This window comes from Arvicanthis niloticus, chromosome 16 (genome assembly GCF_011762505.2).
Source record: "Arvicanthis niloticus isolate mArvNil1 chromosome 16, mArvNil1.pat.X, whole genome shotgun sequence".
NCBI classification, from domain to species: domain Eukaryota; kingdom Metazoa; phylum Chordata; class Mammalia; order Rodentia; family Muridae; genus Arvicanthis; species Arvicanthis niloticus.
In genome coordinates this window covers 51,536,227-51,557,290 of record NC_047673.1, presented here as the reverse complement: position 1 = coordinate 51,557,290, position 21,064 = coordinate 51,536,227, and the positions used below count along the sequence as shown (strand labels likewise).

Here is a 21,064-nt window from a genome sequence, read left to right as displayed (position 1 = left end):
TCTACCTCATTTTTATGGAAGAATAAAATAAACAAACAACAAACAAACCACAGGAGCCCCTTTGAAGTGGATAAGATCTATAGGCCTTTTCATTAGAATGAAAATTCCCACATACTCACATAGTCCAGTAAATCATTCTAAGTCCGCCCAAGCCTGTCTGGAACTACATTGTGTCACACTCCCCAGTGCATGATGTTTTTGTATATATGAAAATGTAAACTGAGCAGCTGCTGCCTTAACTCTGTCCTGTGCAGAGGTGGTCCATGCCGTTTCTGCACATAAGGCCTAACCAAAGCAATGGGGTAGGTTAATTATCCCTGAGACCCTGTTCTAATTCTATCCCCCCTCTTTTTTTCCTTTCTCACATTAACAGAACCTAGATCGACAGCTGAACCCGGTAAGAGTTTTCTGCTACTGGGGGTAATGTATCTTTTGGTTTTCAGTGAGTCTTTGTTTCTATTTGAAAGCCGCACACCACACTAAATGATGTATTTGCAGTTCCTCAGAAACACGAAACCATCCTGAAAACAATGTCTTCTTTATCACAGGGTCTGTGCACTGCAACCCTCATCATCTTTATTAGTAAAACATCCTGCTCAGACAAGAGCCTTGGGCTTGGCGACCTACGGCTTTTTCAAATATCGTGTTTTATGCTCAGACTCGTGATCCAAAAGAAAAGGCTTTCTAACGTTCCAGTAGGAAAAAAAGGAAATCTGTTGCAGGCTGGGCTTTTGCTGACCAAAATACACTGTAAGACTCCATGGCTCTTTGGTTGGTGACTCAGTCTCTGGGAGCACCTAATTCTTTAGAGATCTGATGCTCCAGGATTGGGGGAGCTGGGGAGGCGGGGTGGATTCTTGAGGGGAAAGCCTCTCAGAGGTGAAGGGGAGGGGAAAAGAACTCCAGAGGGGGAAACCAGGAGGGGCAGGATTTGAGATGAAAATAAATAAAAATAATTAACTTCTTACAAAGAGACATTATGGGTTAGAATGTGCCCAAGGGCTTTAGTGGCGTGAATGGCAGAGTGAGCCTTCAGCCTGGCTACTACCTAAAGCCATAAACTTTTACTATTCCGCAACCTTGAAGAAAGTCACCATGTCCTGAGAGCTCTTCTCATTACCAGGTCATCTGACCTCACCCGAGTGCTCTGTGAGCCAAGAGTTGGGGGCTGACTTCTCCTCTGCCTTTGACCTCTTGTATATTTATGACTCCCCATGGACCAAAAAACTATGTGTCCAGGTATCTCATAGTACACCCTCCTCAAGATTGGTTTCTTCTGTATTTTTCCCATCAGCAAAGACACGGTCTCACTATTTCTTCACAGAGGTTAGAAAAACATGTCATTTTCCTGTTTCTGCTGTTTATGCTTCTGTTGCAGCAGCAAGCGGGTCCTGCCAAACGGGCCTTGGGAGCCGAGGCCTGGCCCTGACCCTTGTCTGAGAATTTTAAGTTTCTCAGTTAGCTATAACGGGGCATGGCACTGTTTCTGGCCCCTGAGCCTGTCACATCTGGTCATTAAAAGCAGAGTGCTCTTCATTTAGGACTAGAAGTTGACATCTGTGTGTGGTGTGTGAGAGAGATGTAATCCCGAATGCATATAAAAAGTAAAAGCTGGGCATGGTGACTGTAACTCAATGATGGGCAGGGCAGAAAAAGATGGATTCCTGAACTCCACTGTTCAACTAGCCCAGCCAAATCCATGAGATTCGGTGAGAGAGCCTGTTCCAAAACAACAACAAAAAGGTAGATGGATAGAGAAGGGTTCAATGGTTAAGAGCTCTCCATGCTCTTTCAGAAGACCCTGGTTTGGCTCCTACCAGTCACAGAGCAGCTCATAACCATTTGTAAACTTCTGTTCTAGTAGTTACAGCGCCCTCTTCTGGCCTCCGCAGGCATTCTATATACATAGTGCATTTAGGTGCAAGTCAAACACTGGTACATATAAAAATGAAGGTAAATAAATCTTTTAAAATATAAATAAATAAATAAATAAATAAATAAATAAATAAGAGCAATCAAGGAAAAATATCCAATGCCAACTTCTGTTTTCTACAGACATGCACACACATACACATGCCCATACTAACAAACACATGGATGCATACCCAACACACACACACACACACACACACACACATACACAAAAGGAAAAGAAGACAGTCAGGATATTCTGTGGACAAGTAAGTTTGGATGAGGAAGGCTAATGGGCTCCCACTGCCGCCTCCATTCCCTCATGACCCCTCCCATAGGCAGTCTTAGTATTCCAATTACAGCTTGTTTTGCTTTTAACATATAAAAGTTCGATCGTGAGTTAGTTAATAAAATTTGTTCTGAACGTTCCAGTCCTCTGGAGGCATTTTGCTTAAATGCCTCTTGGGTGAGCATGGTGGTGTCGTGATGTCGTCGCTGAAGGCTGAGGACGTGGAAGGTACTCATCTTCAGTTCCAAGCCCTGGTAGTGCATTCAAGGTTTTCCTTACCATGGATTTGCTGAATTTCTCATTTTTCTCATCCCTTTAATTATATCTGAAAGTATTTTTAAGACAACAGAATCCCCCATTCCAACCATAATAACAGCATCTACTAAAAGCAAGTGTACCTTGGCAGAGAAATATTTCAAGAAAATCTGTCAATGTAAGAAAAAGATGTAGCTGGGAACTATTAAGGAGAAGACAAACTTCTCCTGACCTCTGGCACTTTCGCCACAATCATATTTACCACAACAACTGGAGGCATTCCTTTCATTTTCCCAAGAGAGCTCTAATACATTCTGCTTGGGGAATTCTACACTTGTTATGCAGTATTAAATAAAACCCATGATCATAGCGTTTTAAAAAACAACAAAAATAACACATGTGTGACTAGTCATGTAACTGCTTATGTGAGTTGGACAGAATATAAGCTAAAAAAATCAAAACAAAGAAGTCTATTTTAAAACATATTTGTATTTAAACAAAGGTTAAGAGCACTTGCTGCTTTTGCAGAAGACCCTGGTTTGGCTCCTACCCATCACACAGTGGCTCATAACCATTTGTAACTTCAGGTCCAGTAGTTACAGCGCCCTCTTCTGGCCTCCACCCGCATTCCACACGCGTGGCACACTTACACGTTAAAGTGTAAATGGTGTACTTACGTTTTTAAAGATTTATTTACCTTCGTTTTACATGTAAATAAATAGATACATAGATAGATGATACATACATACACATACATACATATATACATACATACATACATACATACATAGGCAGACAAATAGTATGAAGAGAAATCAAGGAAAGACACCTAATGCCAACCTCTATTTTCTACAGGTGTGTGCACATGTACGCATACCTATACTAACACAGAGATGCATCTTTCCATATCAAGAGAGGGAGTGTGTGTGTGTGTGTGTGTGTGTGTGTGTGTGTGTGTGTTCAAGCGACTTGCTCCTCTTAAATAGCCTGATTGAATACTATAGCTAACGAGCCACTAGAATAGTCATCTTCAGAGAATGATGTAGGAGCTGGCTTCTCTGATATCTGTATCTTAATCACTGTGAAGTAGAAAGAGAAACATACACATGGCTACAGAACATCTGAGACGAGAGATAAATTTTATAGGCCTCAGTCCGTGATGTTTTCCAAATGCTAAAACACAAATAGCCTTTGAAATCCAGGACAATATTTAAACAGATTTTATTGCTCTCCCTTCCCTTCCTCTGATACGGTTGTTCTTTCCTGGTCTCTCATCTCTGTCTCTCTCCACCCTACACCCTTCCTTCCCTCCCTTTCTCCATCAACTGCCTCATTCTTCTTTCCCAGTTTCCTTTTAGCTGCCTCTATTATTCATGGGTAAGACACTTTAAGGCTCTAAAAACAAAGCCAAAATTCCCTAGGATCTAGATATGGGTCCATTAGGATTACACATTTAGCTAAAGGAGGAACTGGCTGATTCCTTCCCCCTTGCATTGGTGCAACTGGAACAGGTTTTTCTTGTCACTACTGTGCTGTGTCTGTCTAATGTGTTTTGCACTCCCCTCTCCGTCTAGACAGGAATCAGCTTCATCACAAATCTTTTCTGACTGGTTTGTGAATTAAAAGCGAGTCAGCTTACTTAATACCAACATTGGTTTGTCATATTACCTGCCAGGCTGTCTTTTTTTTTTTTTTTTTTTTTTTTTTTTTTTTTTTTTTTTTTTTTTTTTTTGTGACATTTTAGCTTTACCCTGATTGGATCCTTCAAAGACTAATTTTGAGTAAGAGGATGAAGACTCATTCATAGATGTTAATACTCGGGCTGTTACTCAGCTGTCTGGGAACAGTCACAGACTGTCTTGAGTGGCTTCTATAGCATTGCCTAATGGTCTAATGGCATGTGAAATGAAAGCCACAAAAAAGTAGCTCTCTCTCACACACACACACACACATACACACAACCCACACTTACATATAGTGTATCCACTTTCTTTTAAAAATTTTATTTACATGTATGTGTGTCTATATATGTATATACATGAGTGCACATGTGTTGATGCCTCATGAGTCTAGAAGAGGGCATAAGATCCCCTGGAGATGTAGTTACAGGCTGTTGTGAGCTGCCTTGGTGTTAGATACTGAACCCCAGCCCTCTGCAAGTCAAGCACAGCACTCAGGAGGCAGAGGCAGGTGGATCTCTGTGAGTGCAAGGTCAGCCTGATGTACAGAGTGAGTTCCAAAAGAGAAAGACTGTCTTGAAAAAAAAATAAAATAAGACTTGTTATCTCTGTTTTCGAGATGATTCTCTACTTAGCAATGTAACCCCACATCTTTGTCTGTGTATTGACTGTGCACTTTAGAATATGAGAGAAAGTCCAGTCATTGAATGTCCTAAGGACTGCGCTGTGAAAGGAAGCCTATGTAGGTGCGTACTGTGAAGCCGGTCGGTTGCACACAGTTAAGATTATATCTTAGATTACAATAGTAGCTATATAAGACAAAACTAGCCTGTATGCAACCTGTGCCTCCCTTACTATATAACAAGACACCCCAGGTATCTCTCCATACCATCAGGGGTGTGGCAAAGGTTTGACATTTTTGACACAAACACCTTGACACTTAATGCCTGACAGATAGAATGCAACAAGTAGATAAAATTATTCATATTCTTAAACATTGGGTCAACGTCCTTTTTGTTCTATGTGACAACACATTGTTTTTGTACAACCGAGAATTTGGTGTGTGGCAAACAACCAAAATTCCTGAAAATCTGTCTGGAAATGAGCTTTGCAATATCCAGTCTGCCTGCAAAGGGTTGTGTAGCCCCTAGCTAAGTGCTCGCATCCATTAAAATGTGACTGTGGTTATTTAAGAACAAAGGGGTAATTTTTCTTTTAATGCCTGTGTGATTCCTAGCAGTATTTAAACTGTTCTTCTGTAAGTTCTCAAGTTCTATGGGAATAATGACCTAACTCATGGAACTAGTTGGCTTATCTATTGGCTTAGATGACTGTTTTTTAAAAAAGTGCTAATATATTTAAGGCAGTGTATCTCAACCTACTGTTTTGAAAATAGGTTTTGAAATGAGAAGAAAAAAAAAAAAGGTTGCAGAAACAAAAGTTGAAGAAATAGCCTACAGAGGACACACAGACACCCCCTCCCCCAATATACACACAAAGAAGTCTAACAGAACAGGGTAGAAAGGTAGAAAACACAGAGACAGGGAAAGAGACACAAGGTATAACTGAGATTCCAGGAGGAGGGAGGAAAGACAGAGGAGGAAGGCATTATCAAAGAAATAATTCAAAAACTTCTCCTGCTGCTTCAGAGATGGCCCATTCAATAAAGCACTTTCTGTGTAAGTCTGATCCCTTTACTTCAGATTTCCCAGCCTCCACATAACAGCTGGACTAGTCTATAACCCCAAAGCTAGTAGTGGAACAAGGTAAATCTCTTAGCTATATTAGCTAACCAGCCAATCAGAGATCAGAAGATTCAATGACAGACCCTGTCTCAAAAAATAAGGAGAGAGCAACTGAGGAAGATATTCTAACAAAACATCTCTCACTTCAACATGCACTGACACAAGCAAGAACACAAACACACACACACACACACACACACACACACACACCCAATACATGTGTATAGAAACAGATTCACCAAGTTTAAAGCTATTTACGTCTAGATTGAAAATCCAGGCAAATTGTACATTATGTAGAATGATTTCAGAGCTGTGCACATCCTTGTGGAGTTCAGAATATTCCTGATAAAGGGGACCACTGAACAAACCTGTTCCCAAGGGAACTCAGCAAGCCTCAGGCCTTCTCAATAGCCACATTAGATGCAAAGAGACCATGAAGTAAAAGCTTCAAATGCAAAATTACCTCAAAGTTGGAATTCTACCCAGATCTCCAGGTCTGTGAGAAGATCTAGTAAAAAAAAATATTTCCAGACTTACAAGGCCTCAGAAGTGTTCTGCCACAATCTCCAGAGGAGGGTGTTCTCTACCACAACCAGAGAGGTGAACCAGAAAGAGCAACATGCAGATGTGGAGAACAGGAAGCAGGGATCAAAGGGAACCTAGGAGAGTATGCCAGCTGTGCACCAGGGAGGAGGGCAGCACCCCGAGCACGCACACACTCACCAGACTGCAGGGTGTGAGTCAGGAGACAAACCCACTAAGGCTGTCTGCATCTGGGCTTCACTCCCAGCTCCTTTCTGTCTTTTGTCCTGATGACAGAATGACTATATGACAATGCCAGTTTTTCCTGTTTCCTTGTCCTGAATTCTCGTCCATGGACGGACACATGATCTCAGAAGACACTCACGTTGACCCCAAGGACACGGTTCATGTCGGCATAGTCCTGAGACCTGAGATTTGGCCATGTTGAATTTAGGAACATGAAATTTCCTGATGCTGACTCTGTCAATAACTGTTGCATGTCCAGGGGCTTTTAAAAGAAGTGACAACATTGAACTCACTGCACAATTCTTTAAATAACATGTATATAGATATACACATGCTTAATACCTAGCTTTTAAAGGATATGTATGTACATAGACCATCAATGGAGCCATTATCTCAAGGGAAGGAGGATTAAATTGAAGAGGACATGCAAGCCATTTCTAACACGCTAATATTGCCTTATTTCTTCTAGTTCATAAGTGTGCAGGGGTTCATTTCATTAGCAGTCCTTACCCTGCACATTTTAAGTGTACTTCTCTCTATGTGAGTAGAACTGACTGTCTGTAATGCTCCTTAGAATATACTGATGCTTGTGCTCCATTTAAGCACACTGGAGCTCCTCTCCATTGAGTTTAGCCAGAGTCTTTTATTTTTTAATAGTTGTGTTTGCCAAACCACATGGCTTGAAAAGTGAAGGCTGTTAGTGACTTCAGAGGAACACAAAAAAGGCTGCAGAGGGAGAAATGTATGAAGCGATGTCCTGAGAACCTTGGGGACCAACTGATCTCGCCTTTGCCACTGCTTCATTGTATGGGTTTCTGTAAAATTGGTTTTTCTGTCTGTATCTCACCAGTGTTAAATACATCCAGGAACTTGAGTGAGATTCTGCTGCAATTGAGTAATTTTTAGGTTAACTTTGACAAAGATTTATTACCAATTAAAATAATTTCTGGCTTAGTAATTTATTAGATGCCCTCAAATTAGAACCCTAGGAAATCAAATTTAGAGAAGTCGGGTTAAAAATGAATCACAATTAACGTTATTAATAACCTTAGACTTTTCCATTTGTATAGGAGACAGTTCTTTGGTACAGACCAGCAAGCCTCTAACTGCCTTTATTTGACACACACACATCCGGACATTTTCTGAATTCAGTTCTTACCAGAATTTCTTTTACAGATGTCATAGGGGCCTTTGTTCAAGTAAGTTGCAATCAGATGGAAATTCCACATTACAACCTGGCACACCTCATTTCCTTGTGGCTTGCTTTATATTTAATGATGTCCAAACCTTGCAAGCCATGATGTGACTTTCAATTCTCCCAACATGAACCTGTTGTCCGAGTGGGGGACATTTTTTAAGAGAAGCAAAGAAAGCGACCTTGGGTAGTTGGAGTTAACATTACAATTACTGCCACGTCACAAAGTAACATCTCAGTGCTCTTTGGTTATTTTTGTTCTCTATGTCATATCTTTTCCAGATATTTACTCAATCACAACCATATGCATACCTCTTTTTTACACAATATTACTGAAAATTCATATAAAATAAGTCTTGTTTGATTGGATTAGAATTATAAAGGAAACTCATAGGGAAATCAATCTTTTTGTTTTGTTTTGTGAAGCAAATACTCTTTCTGCCTTCTAAACTTACTTATGCATTTATTTAAAAAAGAAAACACAAAACAGTTTTGACCAGGCTGCAATGTATTAAGTACTGGGAACATGACCCATGAACAAAACCAAAGTTACTAATAAACTGATTACTCAGTAAGCTACTTCATTTTCGTTGATAGTGGGTCTCCAATGGAAACTTGCTACCCTCAAATCACAGTTAGGGGAAGCTCAGACCAAGTCTAATTTTTTTTAAGAAGGAGGGAAGTAGATGTTAGGTTAGATCTTATAGATAAAAGGAAGGCAGCCTCAGAAATTGCTACATAAGGACAGGAGTTGAGTGTTCAAAGACAAGAGCTCAAAAGCCCAGGACCACCCTGACAGAAGCAGGACTTTGTCTGCTGCATCCCAGCTCTTGCCATCATATTCAAATCACTCAAGGACCAGGAACCCAAACGGCTTTCTTCTTCCTTAGCTATTCACCAGAGAAAAGACAACTGTATACGGACCCTCATATTTTCTTAAGAAGATACAACTCAGAAAAGCCCAGAATCTTAGAAGGGATGAGAAAGAAGAAGTATAGTTGTCAGGATGCTGGGAGATGGCTCTGGGGGGTGAGAGCGCTCGCTGGACAAACACGAGGCCATGAGTTTGAATTTGAAGGACCCACATAAACAGCTGGACATGGTGGGCAGAGACAGAGGCCGTGTTTCAGGCAACTATCTGCCAGGTTAGCTCCAAGAAACTCTGGCTCAAGGGAACAAGGCAGAGGGTGGAGACAGAGCTGGATACTGGATGTCCTTCTCTCTCTCTCTCTCTCTCTCTCTCTCTCTCTCTCTCTCTCTCTCTCTCTCTCACACACACACACACACACACACACACACACACACACATACACACACACTGCCTCTCTCAATGCTGCTGAAGGCATATTGAGAGACATAACTCAGAGGCAGCCACTGCCTGAGGATGTTTTCCAGAACTTCAAAAAAAAAAAAAAAAGAAAGAAAGAAAAGAAAAACAAAAAACTACTGTCCCTCCCTTATAACGCCAGCATAATTGATCCAATGCATGTGACATCTTATTAGGGGGAACATTTAGCTCTCTCCTTGTGCAGTTGAGAACCGTTGTTTCTTAGGCTATTGGGAACGCTAATTAGACTTTTAAGCATCTAGAAACTCTTGTTTCCAGACTTAAATCTTTCAGTACCTCCCTTTGCACCACGCTCCCTATGTGGTTAATGTGGAAAAACAACAGGGCAACTGTGGAGGCTTTGTGCTCCAGCAGAGAGCAGCGCGCACGGTGCCAGCCCAGGAGCCTACCTGGAGAAGTTGGACGGCAAGACTAATGAGCCATAGTCTTGAGCCTGAAGGAATGAGAGCTTTGGACCTGTCTGTCTAACACCTTTTAGAGGGCAAATATTCTAGGTTTTATTTACCCTCCTCTGCTTAAATCCACACTTAACTCATCCATAACCACATGTATTCAACTTAAAAAAAAAAAAAAAGAAAGAAACCAACCTCCAAGTGTCTTGTACCATTCCAGTTGTCTCTCACATACACACTGACTAATCATGCAGATATGGAGGCTCCAGCTTGTAAGCTACCACCCTACTACCTTCTTCAACTGGAAAGCCAAGATTGTGCTATGTTGTCAAAACATCCAAGGTGACTTCACTGGCTGGCTGGCTGTCCTTCTGTTGTTTTCCTTCTATTCAGTGAACATTCGTGATCAAGTAAGTGTGTCAGTGTCTTTGAAACCCACATTTCAAACCCTTTCCTAAATATTCTCAGACATTCAGGATTGATGGATATGAAGTAATCTGGGAGCCAGGCTCGGGGCTGTGGAACAGAACTGATTTACTGTTTTCACATTTCATATTTATTTTGGGCACTGAGGCCACACCTGTGGCCTTTAGAGAACACGTGAAGAGTTGGTTGTCTCTTCCCTCCAGTTGGGTTATGGGGATTGAACACATACCATCGGGCTTGCACCGGGCCCCTTTACCCTCTGAGCTGTCTTGCCAGCCTCAAGAGGCATAGCTTTTTGACTGCTGTTCCAATGGTGGTTGAAAATGAGTCATCAAAGTGGGTGGTGACCATTTTTTATTTTTCCATATCGGGGATCAAAGCCAGGCACTTGTTCGTGCTGGGCAAGTGGTCTACCATGGAGTTACATTCCCCAACCTTCCTCTGAAACTAACAATTTTTTATAAGATTTATTTATTTATTTATTTATTTATTTATTTATGTATGAGAGTGCACTGTTGCTGTCTTTGGGTGCACCAGAAGAGGACATCAGATCCCGTTATAGATGGTTGTGAGCTACCATGTGGTTCCTGGGAATTGAACTCAGGACCTCTGGAAGAGCAGTCAGTGCTCTTAACAGCTGAGCCATCTCTCTAGTCCAATAATCAAAATTTTAACACAGCCGGGCGGTGGTGGCACACACCTTTAATCCCAGCACTTGGGAGGCAGAGGCAGGTGGATTTCTGAGTTCAAGGCCAGCCTGGTCTACAGAGTGAGTTCCAGGACAGCCAGGACTACACAGAGAAACCCTGTCTCGAAAAACCAAAAAAAAAAAAAAAAAAATTAACACAAAAAGTAGATGAATAAAAAGTGGTAGAATGGCTAAGTTTCGAGTTTCCTGGGACATTTGTTGCCACTATGTGTACTCTTGCTTATACATATCTGTACATGAGCATATATATGTGTGTGTGTGTGTGTGTGTGTGTGTGTATTTATATATGTTATGTCTGTAGAATATATATACATGTGCAGGTTGGACATAAACTGTATCTCCTATTCCTTCTAATAAGTGTTTTGAAATTCACCTTTTAGAACTTTCCTAAAGACAAGAATCATCTGGAAAGCATATTTTAAAAAAAAAAAAAAATTCTTGGCTTTATCCCAGACCTGCTTCGTCAGACTCTGGGTAAGCAAAGAAAACAGAGAAATCAACAAACGTAACAATCACTGCAGGTGAATCCTTTCACCAGACAGTCTGGGAAATGCCACCAGACAGGATTCAAAATTCCAAAGCAGAGGATCCTCTGCAGCTGATCTCGTGAATAAAATCCCTGGACAACAGAAACTCATGAGTCTTATCAGGCATTGCAGCTTTATACTTACACAATTTAAATAATGAGGAAGGGTCCTGGGCATCTATCGAGAGAGCTGAATTCATTTTCCTAGCCTCTAGATTTTTCTTCTCCTCCAGAAGTGGAATAGCCGATTTTAAAATGAAAAAGTTGCTTAAATGTAAATCACAGTGATAGCTTGGCGCTCCTCATTCAGGGTGCTGTCCCAGGTCCCACGGAACATCTTGAGATAGGGGACGTTTCCTATTGCAGGGACAGGAAGGTGAGTCTGCCTGGGTTTACATCTGCCTATTCCTGCCCAGCTGCCTGCTTGTGCAAGGTGATATTAGTGACACACATTGTTGAAATGTGTTGTGGAATTAGTGTGCAGCCCAAGTTTAATTTTTGAGCACCTTTGGCCTTTTGCTGTTGTTAGTGCTACTGCAAGCAGAAGCAAAAATCCTGCTAGAATTTAACTCAGCGGGCTTCGCTAGCCTCTTAGCTAAACATAAAGAACTAGAGAGAGCTCTGCAGCATGCTATCTGTTTACACCCACATTCACACTGGGTGTTCCAAGTGTGTCTTTTAAAGGACTATTTTGATCATAAAACATAAAACAAAAAACATAACTCCCGTGACTCACTGATGAGACCTTGCAGGACTTCTCAAGGATGCTTGCCAGCCTCAGGAGCAAGATGAGAGTCAGCGTTGCCACCCTCAAGCCTGCTTGCTGCAACAATTCTGTGTGATCATGCTAGATTGTCCCAAAACACGTTTTTATGTCATTGGGAAAAAAATTCAAAAGCTCAGTTTATGATTTTCAATAGCGTGTATTTTTCACTGTTTGTAGCTCAGGCAATTCCCATGAGGCCATCATTTCCATTATGTCCTGAAGAACTCAGACTATCTTCTGATTGAAATAACTATCATTGAGTTCTTGTGAGGCTACTGTAATTTTCCCACACAGTGAAAAAAAAAACTGTGTGAATCAAACTAATTATCCCTTTACTATATATTTCTATATATCTCTGTCATGAGTAAAAACGTACAGATATAAACTGTGTACGTTTAAGGCTCTGTCTTAAATTTAAGGTAAAACCTCGTGAAAGTTTTAAAATAGTTATTTAAGACGTAGAAAGTTAAACACCCATTTGTACCTTTTAAGTTTTATACTGTGCATTTGTATAAATTTTTATCATGTACACTTAATTATCTCTTCAAAACATATTTTTCTTTTCCTGAAGTGGTGGGGGATGATCTGGGGAGGCTTCTTTGTTTGACTGATTGATTTTGGTTTTGAGACCAGGTCTCATTTAACCCACGTTAATGTTGCAAAGCTCAGGGCTAGCTTCGAACTCCTGCTCTTTCTGCCCTCAGCTCCCAAGCACTGAGACCTCTGGTATGCCCAAAGTATAAATTCACAATTTTTAAATATACAGAGAATTCTTTAAAAGGGAAACAGGAAGATAATTCAGAAAACCTCATTTAGTGTTGACTTTATATACTGAGTTGGAAGAATTATAAGGCTACTAAGAACAAAATGAGTGCGGACAAAAAATATCTTGCCTTTATGGTTATAGAATAATTATAGACTATCTAATATCTGATCAGACTGAAAAGATATTACATAGTCAATCTGCATTTTGATTCCTCGAAAAGTATGAAATAAATATAAACATCAGAATATATTTCCTTCTTTGTTCTATTTTTTTTAAATTACCCCCCAAATTTTAATTCTTTCCTAGTTCCACCTTATATTTAAAAAGATATTTGCATTTAGCAAACTGGAATTTTCTCATAAATCTACCCACATCCTGCACTGACTTTGAAGGCACTAGAGATGGAAGGCTAAGCACACCCTCCTGGCATGGGGACACACCCTCCTGGCATGGGGACACACCCTTGTGGCAAGTGGATATCAGGCCTGTAAACTTTGGATTTGAGATCCATCTGGAAAATTTCTAATTTGAGTTCTTGTTTCCATGCTGACATGCCCCATTCCCTTAAAATAACAGGTAACCTGTGGCTAGAAACCCTGGATCATTATCTCACACCTGCAGCTATAGAATATTAAGCAGTACACTCCTTAACACACTCAGCAAATAGATGGGTGGATTCAGAATGTCTAGGCTCTGTTCGTGGGATGAGGTTGCAGGCTTTCTCTCAGAAGTCTTTCTTGGTATCTTAGAACCTCTCATTACTCAGGCTGATGAAGCTTTTAATCTATCTTCTTCCTTCTTGCTGGAACTATATAGCTCAACAAAGATGGACACTACCCAAGCAACATCTTGTGACATGAATTTCTTTATATTTTGGGAATGTCTCAAATCTTTGCTGAACTTGGCATTTCAATAGATACATAAGAGACATCCATTACTCTGTTTAATCTTCTTGGAAAATGACAGAAAATATGCTTTCTTAAGTTTTAGGGACACAGTGTGCTGTTCTCGTTCACCACTTCACAGCAAATCCTTCTAGAACTTTCTCACTGGCATGTTTGCAGTTGCATCTACTCTAAGCATACACTTCCTTCATCCTGCCCTGGCCACCGCTTCTTGTCTTCTGTAGAAAGAGTTTGGTGTGGTTAAGAGACCTTATAAGTAGAAACTTGTGACATTTGTCCCATCATATTTCTTAACATTTAAACAAATAATATCAATTCTGTGCTTTGTCTTTTTTAAAAGATTTAATGTGTGTGTGTGTGTGTGTGTGTGTGTGTGTGCGTGCGCTTTGACTGAATGCTCATCTGCACAACAGAAGAGGGCACTGGATCCCATTATACTGGGAACTGCTATGTGGGTACTGGGAATTGAACTCAGAACCCCTATAAGAACATCCAGTGCTCTTAACCACTCAGCCATCTCTCCAGACCCTGTGGTTTGTCTTAATTAAGCTCTGTCATTGATTCAGTTTGTGGTATACAATGAGTCTTGTTTGGCACACTCCATTTTGACATTGTACTGGCTGGTTTTGTGTCAACTTGACCCAGGCTAGAATCATCAAAGAGGAAGGAGCCTCAGTTGAGGAAATATCTCCATGAGATCCAGCTGTAAGGCATTTTCTCAATTAGTGATCAATGGAGAAGGGCCCAACCCTTTGGCTGGTGGTCCTGGGTTTTATAAGAAAGCAGGCTGAACAAGCCAGGAGAAACAGCCTAGTGAGCAGCACCCTTCCATGGCCTCTGCATCAGCTCCTGCTTCCAGGATCCTGCCCTGTTGAGTTCCTGTCCTGACTTCCTTCCATTATGAACAGCAATGTGAAAATGTAAGCTGAATAAACCCTTTCCTCCCCAACTTGCTTTTTGGTTATGGTGTTTCATTGCAGCAATAGAAACCCTAACTAAGACAAACATCTAATTGAATATTATGATAAAAATAATGGTACCCTAAACTACACACTTTGATACTATTTATATGCATCTTTTAAAGCTGTAATTATATTGTAGAGTTAAATAAAATAAATTCTTGTAGAGTTAAATAAAAATAAATTCTTTGTGTTTGCTTCTGGAGATATATTAAGGGGTCTTGGATATAGAGAGAATTAGATTATACAAGATGTCACTTTTCATCTTATGCTTCAACTTTGTACTTACTGCTTTTATTTTTATATGTAAAAAAGTGATTCTTTTAGTAAGCCAAAACAATTCTTGTGAGGTAACATTTGACCATCGTTAAGACTTTTCCCTCCGTTTGAAAGATATAATGTGTTTGGAGGCAAACTTACTCTTCCTCAGTCCTGATGGGTAAATTGAAAGAAGAAGCCTTATCATACAAGCCTGAGAGTTGCTCTTAGAGAGGAGCCGGAGGAGGCTGGGCTGCCGGGCACATGACTTCTCAGTTTTTCACTGACAGATTGTCTTGGTCTCTTTGCTTCCAGAGGAGATCTGCACCCTTGTCATTGCTGAGAGTTTCCCTGAAGATGCAGGCATCTTTACCTGCTCAGCCACAAATGACTATGGATCAGTGACCAGCACTGCACAGCTTCTTATAACCTCTGGTATGTGGGAATCAAAAGCACCTGGGTCCTTCTCCCCAGTTGTGTTTGTTTATTTGTTTGTTTGTTTATTTGAGTAGTTCCCCCAAGACAAGCATCAACTGTCCCAGGAACAGGGCCCAACCCTCAGGAATGTTCATGAGCACTTCAAGAGGTATCCTAACAATCCGGTGTCTCATCTGTAAACGAAAGGCTTTGGGGGAGGCAGAGAGCACTGGAGGCGGAGGTGACAAACACAGTAACTAGTACTCATGGGGCCAATTTAAAGAAAATCATGGAATCATGGTCTCAGAAACAATGGAATGCATAATTATGCTAAGCTAGGATCCCTCACCTCGGAATGCCACCTCTAAGTCAGAGGTGTAGTCATGGTCCCCAGAAGTGCAGAGGACCTGCAGAAACCTGTCTGAATGTGTCACTATGTACACCAGGATTTTAACTTCTGAGAGAGGAATGCAAGCAAGTGAACTGTAGAGAAATGGTGACGATCTTAGAAAGCAAATTTCATCACAGTATTATATTAATGTGAGTGATGAACAACTCTGATGTGAGAGATAAAAGAACAGAACTTAATTCAGTGTTCAAAAACACAGGGACATCCAGACTCAAAAACAAATTCACCAGGGAAGACAAGAAGAAGAAAAAAAATAGATCTGTGCTTTTATTTGTGTTTTTCAGTGGCAGTTTTCTGCTCTGCAGCTAGCAGTAGCTGCCTCATCTTTCAAGTGCTTCTTATAAAGATTTTTAAACTGAGCCCTTTGACCAAGCCTAGCACATAGTAAAACACACAGTAGGTATCAGGGAGTGGGCGGCTCTTCCATTGCCTTGATTTCTAGAACAGCAAGAGCTTGGGGGCTAGGTGGCAGCAGAGGCACAACTAAAACAAGCTTAGGGTTTCTTAAGTTCTGTTCATTAAGATAAGTAGGGAAGGGTTCACCTTGCTGGGAAATGGTGGACATCAATGATCATGGTCGCTGTAAGCACTGGCTACAGTGCAGTCGCTGGAGTTACATACCAGGAGGTATCCCAGCTTTTTAATTTTCAGTTGGCTGGAAAAGTATCCCATCAAATGATCACAGTGGTCCCCAAACAATAAGGACAAAAACTAGACTCTGTCAGTTTGAGAGGCAAAACCTGAAATTGTAATACTTTTTCACATCCGTCTCCTATATGACAAACACTGTCAATAAAATGTTTGATTTTCTACTTACCTCAATAAGCATTTCTTGATACACTAGAAGGTCTGCTGGGCTCTCAGAAAAATTATTCAGAAAGGGTATGACTTCAAGATTCATTTCCTTTATAGAGAGTAATCTTTTAAAATCTGTTTTTGACTAAGTTATAGTTGAGACAACATAACTTCCTATCTGACATGAAAATTTTCTAAACACTCAGAAGAGTTTCAAGAATTTCACTTAGATTCAGAACTTTTCTCCCCATAGCTTTAGAAGGCAAGGTTGCATGAGCCTTTTCAGACCTTGAGTGCTTTCAGTGAGAATGGATCGGATAGATATCTGACAGGATTCTTAACCTGGGAGTGAGAGGATGAAGTATTTAGGTTGACACTGTTTGCAATGTCATATTTGATGATACCATATCTGAAGCTCCTAACGCTCTGTGTTAAAGAATCAGTAGGGTGTTTTTCTACAGATGAGCTCAATCTGGAGGCAGGTAGTAGCCACTTAAAACAAGGACATGAGGCTAGCAATACTCCAACATCCCATGACAGCAGTGGAGTATTCCTTCCCTAATGACATGCAAGGAACTCCCACTGGGTTTATGTCTTGCTTGGAGTTTCCATTGCTGTGAAGAGACACCATTACCAAGGCAACTCTTACAAAGGACTACATTTAATTGGGGCTGCCTTAACTGGTTTTGAGGTTCAGCCTATTATCATCATGGTGGGAAACATGGCAGCATCCGGGCAGGGATGGCTCTGGAGGAGCAGAGAGTTCTACATCTTGTACTGAAGGCAAACAAGAGAAGACTGACTTCCAAGCAGCTAGGAGGAAGATCTCAAAGCCCACCCCCAAATGTGACACACTTCCTCCAACAAGGCCACACCTACTTTAGCAAGGCCACACCTCCTAATTGTGCCACTCCCTGGGCCAAGCATATTCAAACCGCCACAGTCTGTGCATATGAAAAGCATCTGTTGAATGGGTAGCAATTTATTTTTTTTTCTCTGTCCCCCCCCCCTCCTTAGCCAACACTGAGAACTGTAGTTATGACTCAACCGGAGAACCCAACAGTGATCACTTCCAACACTTTCCACCTCCCCCTCCGATCCTGGAGACAGACTCCTATGAGCTGGGATCCCAGAAACCATCTGAAATCCAGCAGGTGAACAGCCCCAATTTAGGATTTACCATGGCAGCCCTTCAAATGCAATTCAATTCTGCAGAGACGGAGGCCAACGGAGTCCACCCCAGCCATGGAGTCAACGGGCTGATTAACGGCAAAGCTTATGGCAATAAATCTCCTCCAACACCAGCTGCCCTGCTTTCACCCACTAAGGAACCACCACCTCTCCTTGCCAAACCCAAACTGTGAGTATTTCTGCATGGCTTTATAATATGTTCCATATCCCTGTGTAATTTCCTCTCTGGTTAGAAGAAAGCTTTCTCCTGGACTGGATGGTGTGGCACAGCACCCCTACTGCAGGCAAGTTGTCCTTAGCTGAGGTGACCTGGCTGCCAAGTGAACTCCTTCAAAAATACAAAGAATATTTAAAATAAAGAAGGTAAATGGCCCTCTGCTAGAAGCTTTGAAAGAATCTAAGAGGGGCACTGCCTTCCAGTTTGTGGCAGGGTGTAACTGCTCTCCATGCAGGATGGAGAAGGGAACTCCTTGGAGTCCTCTATTAAACCAAGGGCAAACTTTTCAGCTGGAGGAATCAATAGGAAAGCACAGATGTGAACAGAAGGGGGAAAGTAGAAAGGAGGAGTGGGAACCCAGTGGCTCATCCTGGCCAAGAGATGAAAAGCAGAGACAGGCTTGTCAGGTGGACGAGTGGCCATCACAGCTCAGCCTCCTTGTCTGCACGCTTCCACCATTCATGTTTGATTTCTATTATTCTCTCAGGATAATAAGTCTTGCATGAGCTGTTTCCATTGGCACTATGGGGCAAGTGTCATGAATGCAGCCATTACGAAGTGAGAGAGAGAGAGAGAGAAAGAGAGAGAGAGAGAGAGAGAGAGAGAGAGAGAGAGAGAGAAAGAAACAGGACTAGAACTCAAAGTCTCTCGTCATAGCCAAACAGTTCTTAATTGTTCCCTAAGGCGGGTTGGTGGAAATGTACACATTCCCTACTGGATCCCATTTCCTTGAGATGAAACTGCTCCATCCAAGAAAACCTCTCGACTCCCTGCCATGTGTGATGGTTTTGACTTGGAATAGAAAGGCTTCTTCACACCTGAGTTCTTTGCTCCCTTAGTGGTAAATACTTAATGTTCTTCAGTCTGTGATCAGCTGCTTAGAAGCTCGAACTGGAGTGACAACCTTACATTTACACATCACTATGTTGTTTGACAAGGGCTTTCAGGGACTGCTGCCAGATGCAAACCAACTCAAAGAACACCTCACCAAGTGGGGAGGCAGTTTTATAAAAGCAACCTTCTGGCGGTCTTAGAAGGTGCCGGTAGCAAGCTATGCACTGCTAGCCAGCATTTCACTTTGCATTGTTCTGGTGTCTCTGTTTAAGGTGGGAGAGCTACTGGCCAGGTTTATGTGTAACATTATGAAAGACCTGTGTCCTCACTGAGAAAATAAATAAATAAATAAATAAATAAATAAGAGAAAATAGAAAAGAAAAATGGTCCATAAAAAGAGATTTACATTCTTAGAGCACCAGCCATAAAATTAAATTGCCACCTCTGACTTGTTTCACGTTTGTAGTGCCTTTACTGAAACAGAGACCACTTCTCTAGGGAAGGGCAGATGTGTTTAATGAGGAGGTCCTGACTGTGCTCTTGATCCGGTGGAGTGTTTCTCCTCTAATGGGCATCATAACTCAGGTGTAAATCACAAGAGAGAAAACAGGAGGAGCCGTGACACTCCTCCTTCTCTCAGGCATTTCAACAGCTCTTCAGCTTTCAGCTGTATCACTGGGCTTGCCTGCATGATGAGGCCTTATCTACAAAAACAAAACAAAAATAATAATCCTGTAGCTATTAAAAGGTTGAGTAGCTCAAGAACAAGTTTCAAAGGTGATGACATAATTTGCTTAAATCGTATCTTCTCAGAGGCAAACAGGGAGAAAGGACCATAAACTCATCTTAGTGACTGTTTCATTCTAGCTTCGTACCAATTAAGTCTATTACTGGGTCTTTTCTCTACAAACAATGCCCAAAGCATCAAAAGAAATGTATATCTCAAAGTTAAAATTTTGGATTCTCAGCATTAAAAAAAAAAAGAAAAGAAAAGAAAGGAAAAGAAACGAAAAAAAAAAGCTCAGGTTTCAAATGTGTAGTTCTGCCTGGAATCCATAGTAAATGTGTGAGTACCAGACTCAATAGGTGTGGCAAAGCATCAGGGAATGGCTGGTCATGTTTGCCCCTGTACTTAAACTCCTAAATTTAACTAATCAATGCAGAAATCACAACGTGCTGTTTCCAAGCCCCATCTAGTTCTCTCCTCTTCTGTCTTCCTCTTCTTTCTTGTGGGCAGGAGGTACAATCAAAATGTACACAACTAGCAACATGAGAAATCAAAGTGGGGGTTAATGAGGGATGATGCTTACACCCGGAAACAAGCAGGTCAGCAGATAAAATGCTTACTTTCCAGTGGAGTGCCAAAAATACACACGTGGCCATAAAAGTGAGATAGTGAGATGGTTGAAAAAAAATTTTCCATGTTAATTCAACAGCTCTCTTTGCTCCTGTTCTTTCTCTAGTCTCTAAAATAAAAATGAGAATAGGATTAGTATTTTCCATGTTGAAGTAAAAACAAATTCTTGTTAAATTAGTCTTTCTATATTTGGCAATAATAAAAAAAATTGTCTTTCTCTATCTGTACCAAGACTTAGATACCCCATTGTTTCTGAAAATCTTGTCTCAAGGGAGAGATATATCCTAAAAATTCTTTCGCAGCAAGTATCCTAGTTGGATTTAACCATCAACTTGACATAGCTAAGATTCATCTTAGAAAGATATTGCCGGGATTAGATTAGCCCAAGAGTCTGTCTGTGAGGAATTCTCTTGATTGCTATTTGATGTAGGAGGGCCTAGCCCACTGTGGGCAGTGCCATTCCCTGGCACTTGGTCCTTGGTGTAAAGGAAAGCTAGCTAAGCATGAACCTGAGAAACCAACAAGTAGCTCTTTCCATCATTTCTGGTTCATGTTCCTGCTTGAGTTCCAGCCCTGACTTCCCTCAGTGATGAACTGTGACATGTCTGCTAAAATAAAACTGTTCCTCTCCTAACTTGTTTCTGCTCATGGTGTTTGTCCCAGAAACTGAATCAGACTACAGTATCAAGGTAGCTAGTATCTTAAGACTAAAGTTATGTCTTCATATAGTTGGTAACTATTTGAAATAGAGAAATGTTTTTTTTTTTTGTTGTTGCATATATAAGAATTAGAGATAGTGTGTTTGAGAGAGAGATAGGGGGAATAGTGACTAGTGTCAGGTTTTATCAGCAACTTAACTGTATCTGGCTATTGTTTGAGGCTCCTTATGCCCTTCCCCCCCCCCCCCCACACACACACACATACACACTCCTACACACACAGTCGAG

General features: G+C 41.1%; 1 protein-coding gene across 4 annotated transcripts in view; it reads left to right on the top strand.

The window, feature by feature from the left end:
* Palld (palladin, cytoskeletal associated protein) overlaps nucleotides 1-21,064 on the top strand; it is a 386,960-nt gene that overhangs the window by 193,017 nt on the left and 172,879 nt on the right. For all 4 annotated transcript variants that reach the window (XM_076914188.1, XM_076914187.1, XM_076914189.1 and 1 more), the window contains 3 exons: nucleotides 374-397; nucleotides 15,213-15,332; nucleotides 17,536-17,878. In XM_076914188.1, the coding sequence (XP_076770303.1) occupies nucleotides 374-397; nucleotides 15,213-15,332; nucleotides 17,536-17,878 (487 nt within the window). The remainder of the gene's footprint in view (nucleotides 1-373; nucleotides 398-15,212; nucleotides 15,333-17,535; nucleotides 17,879-21,064) is intronic.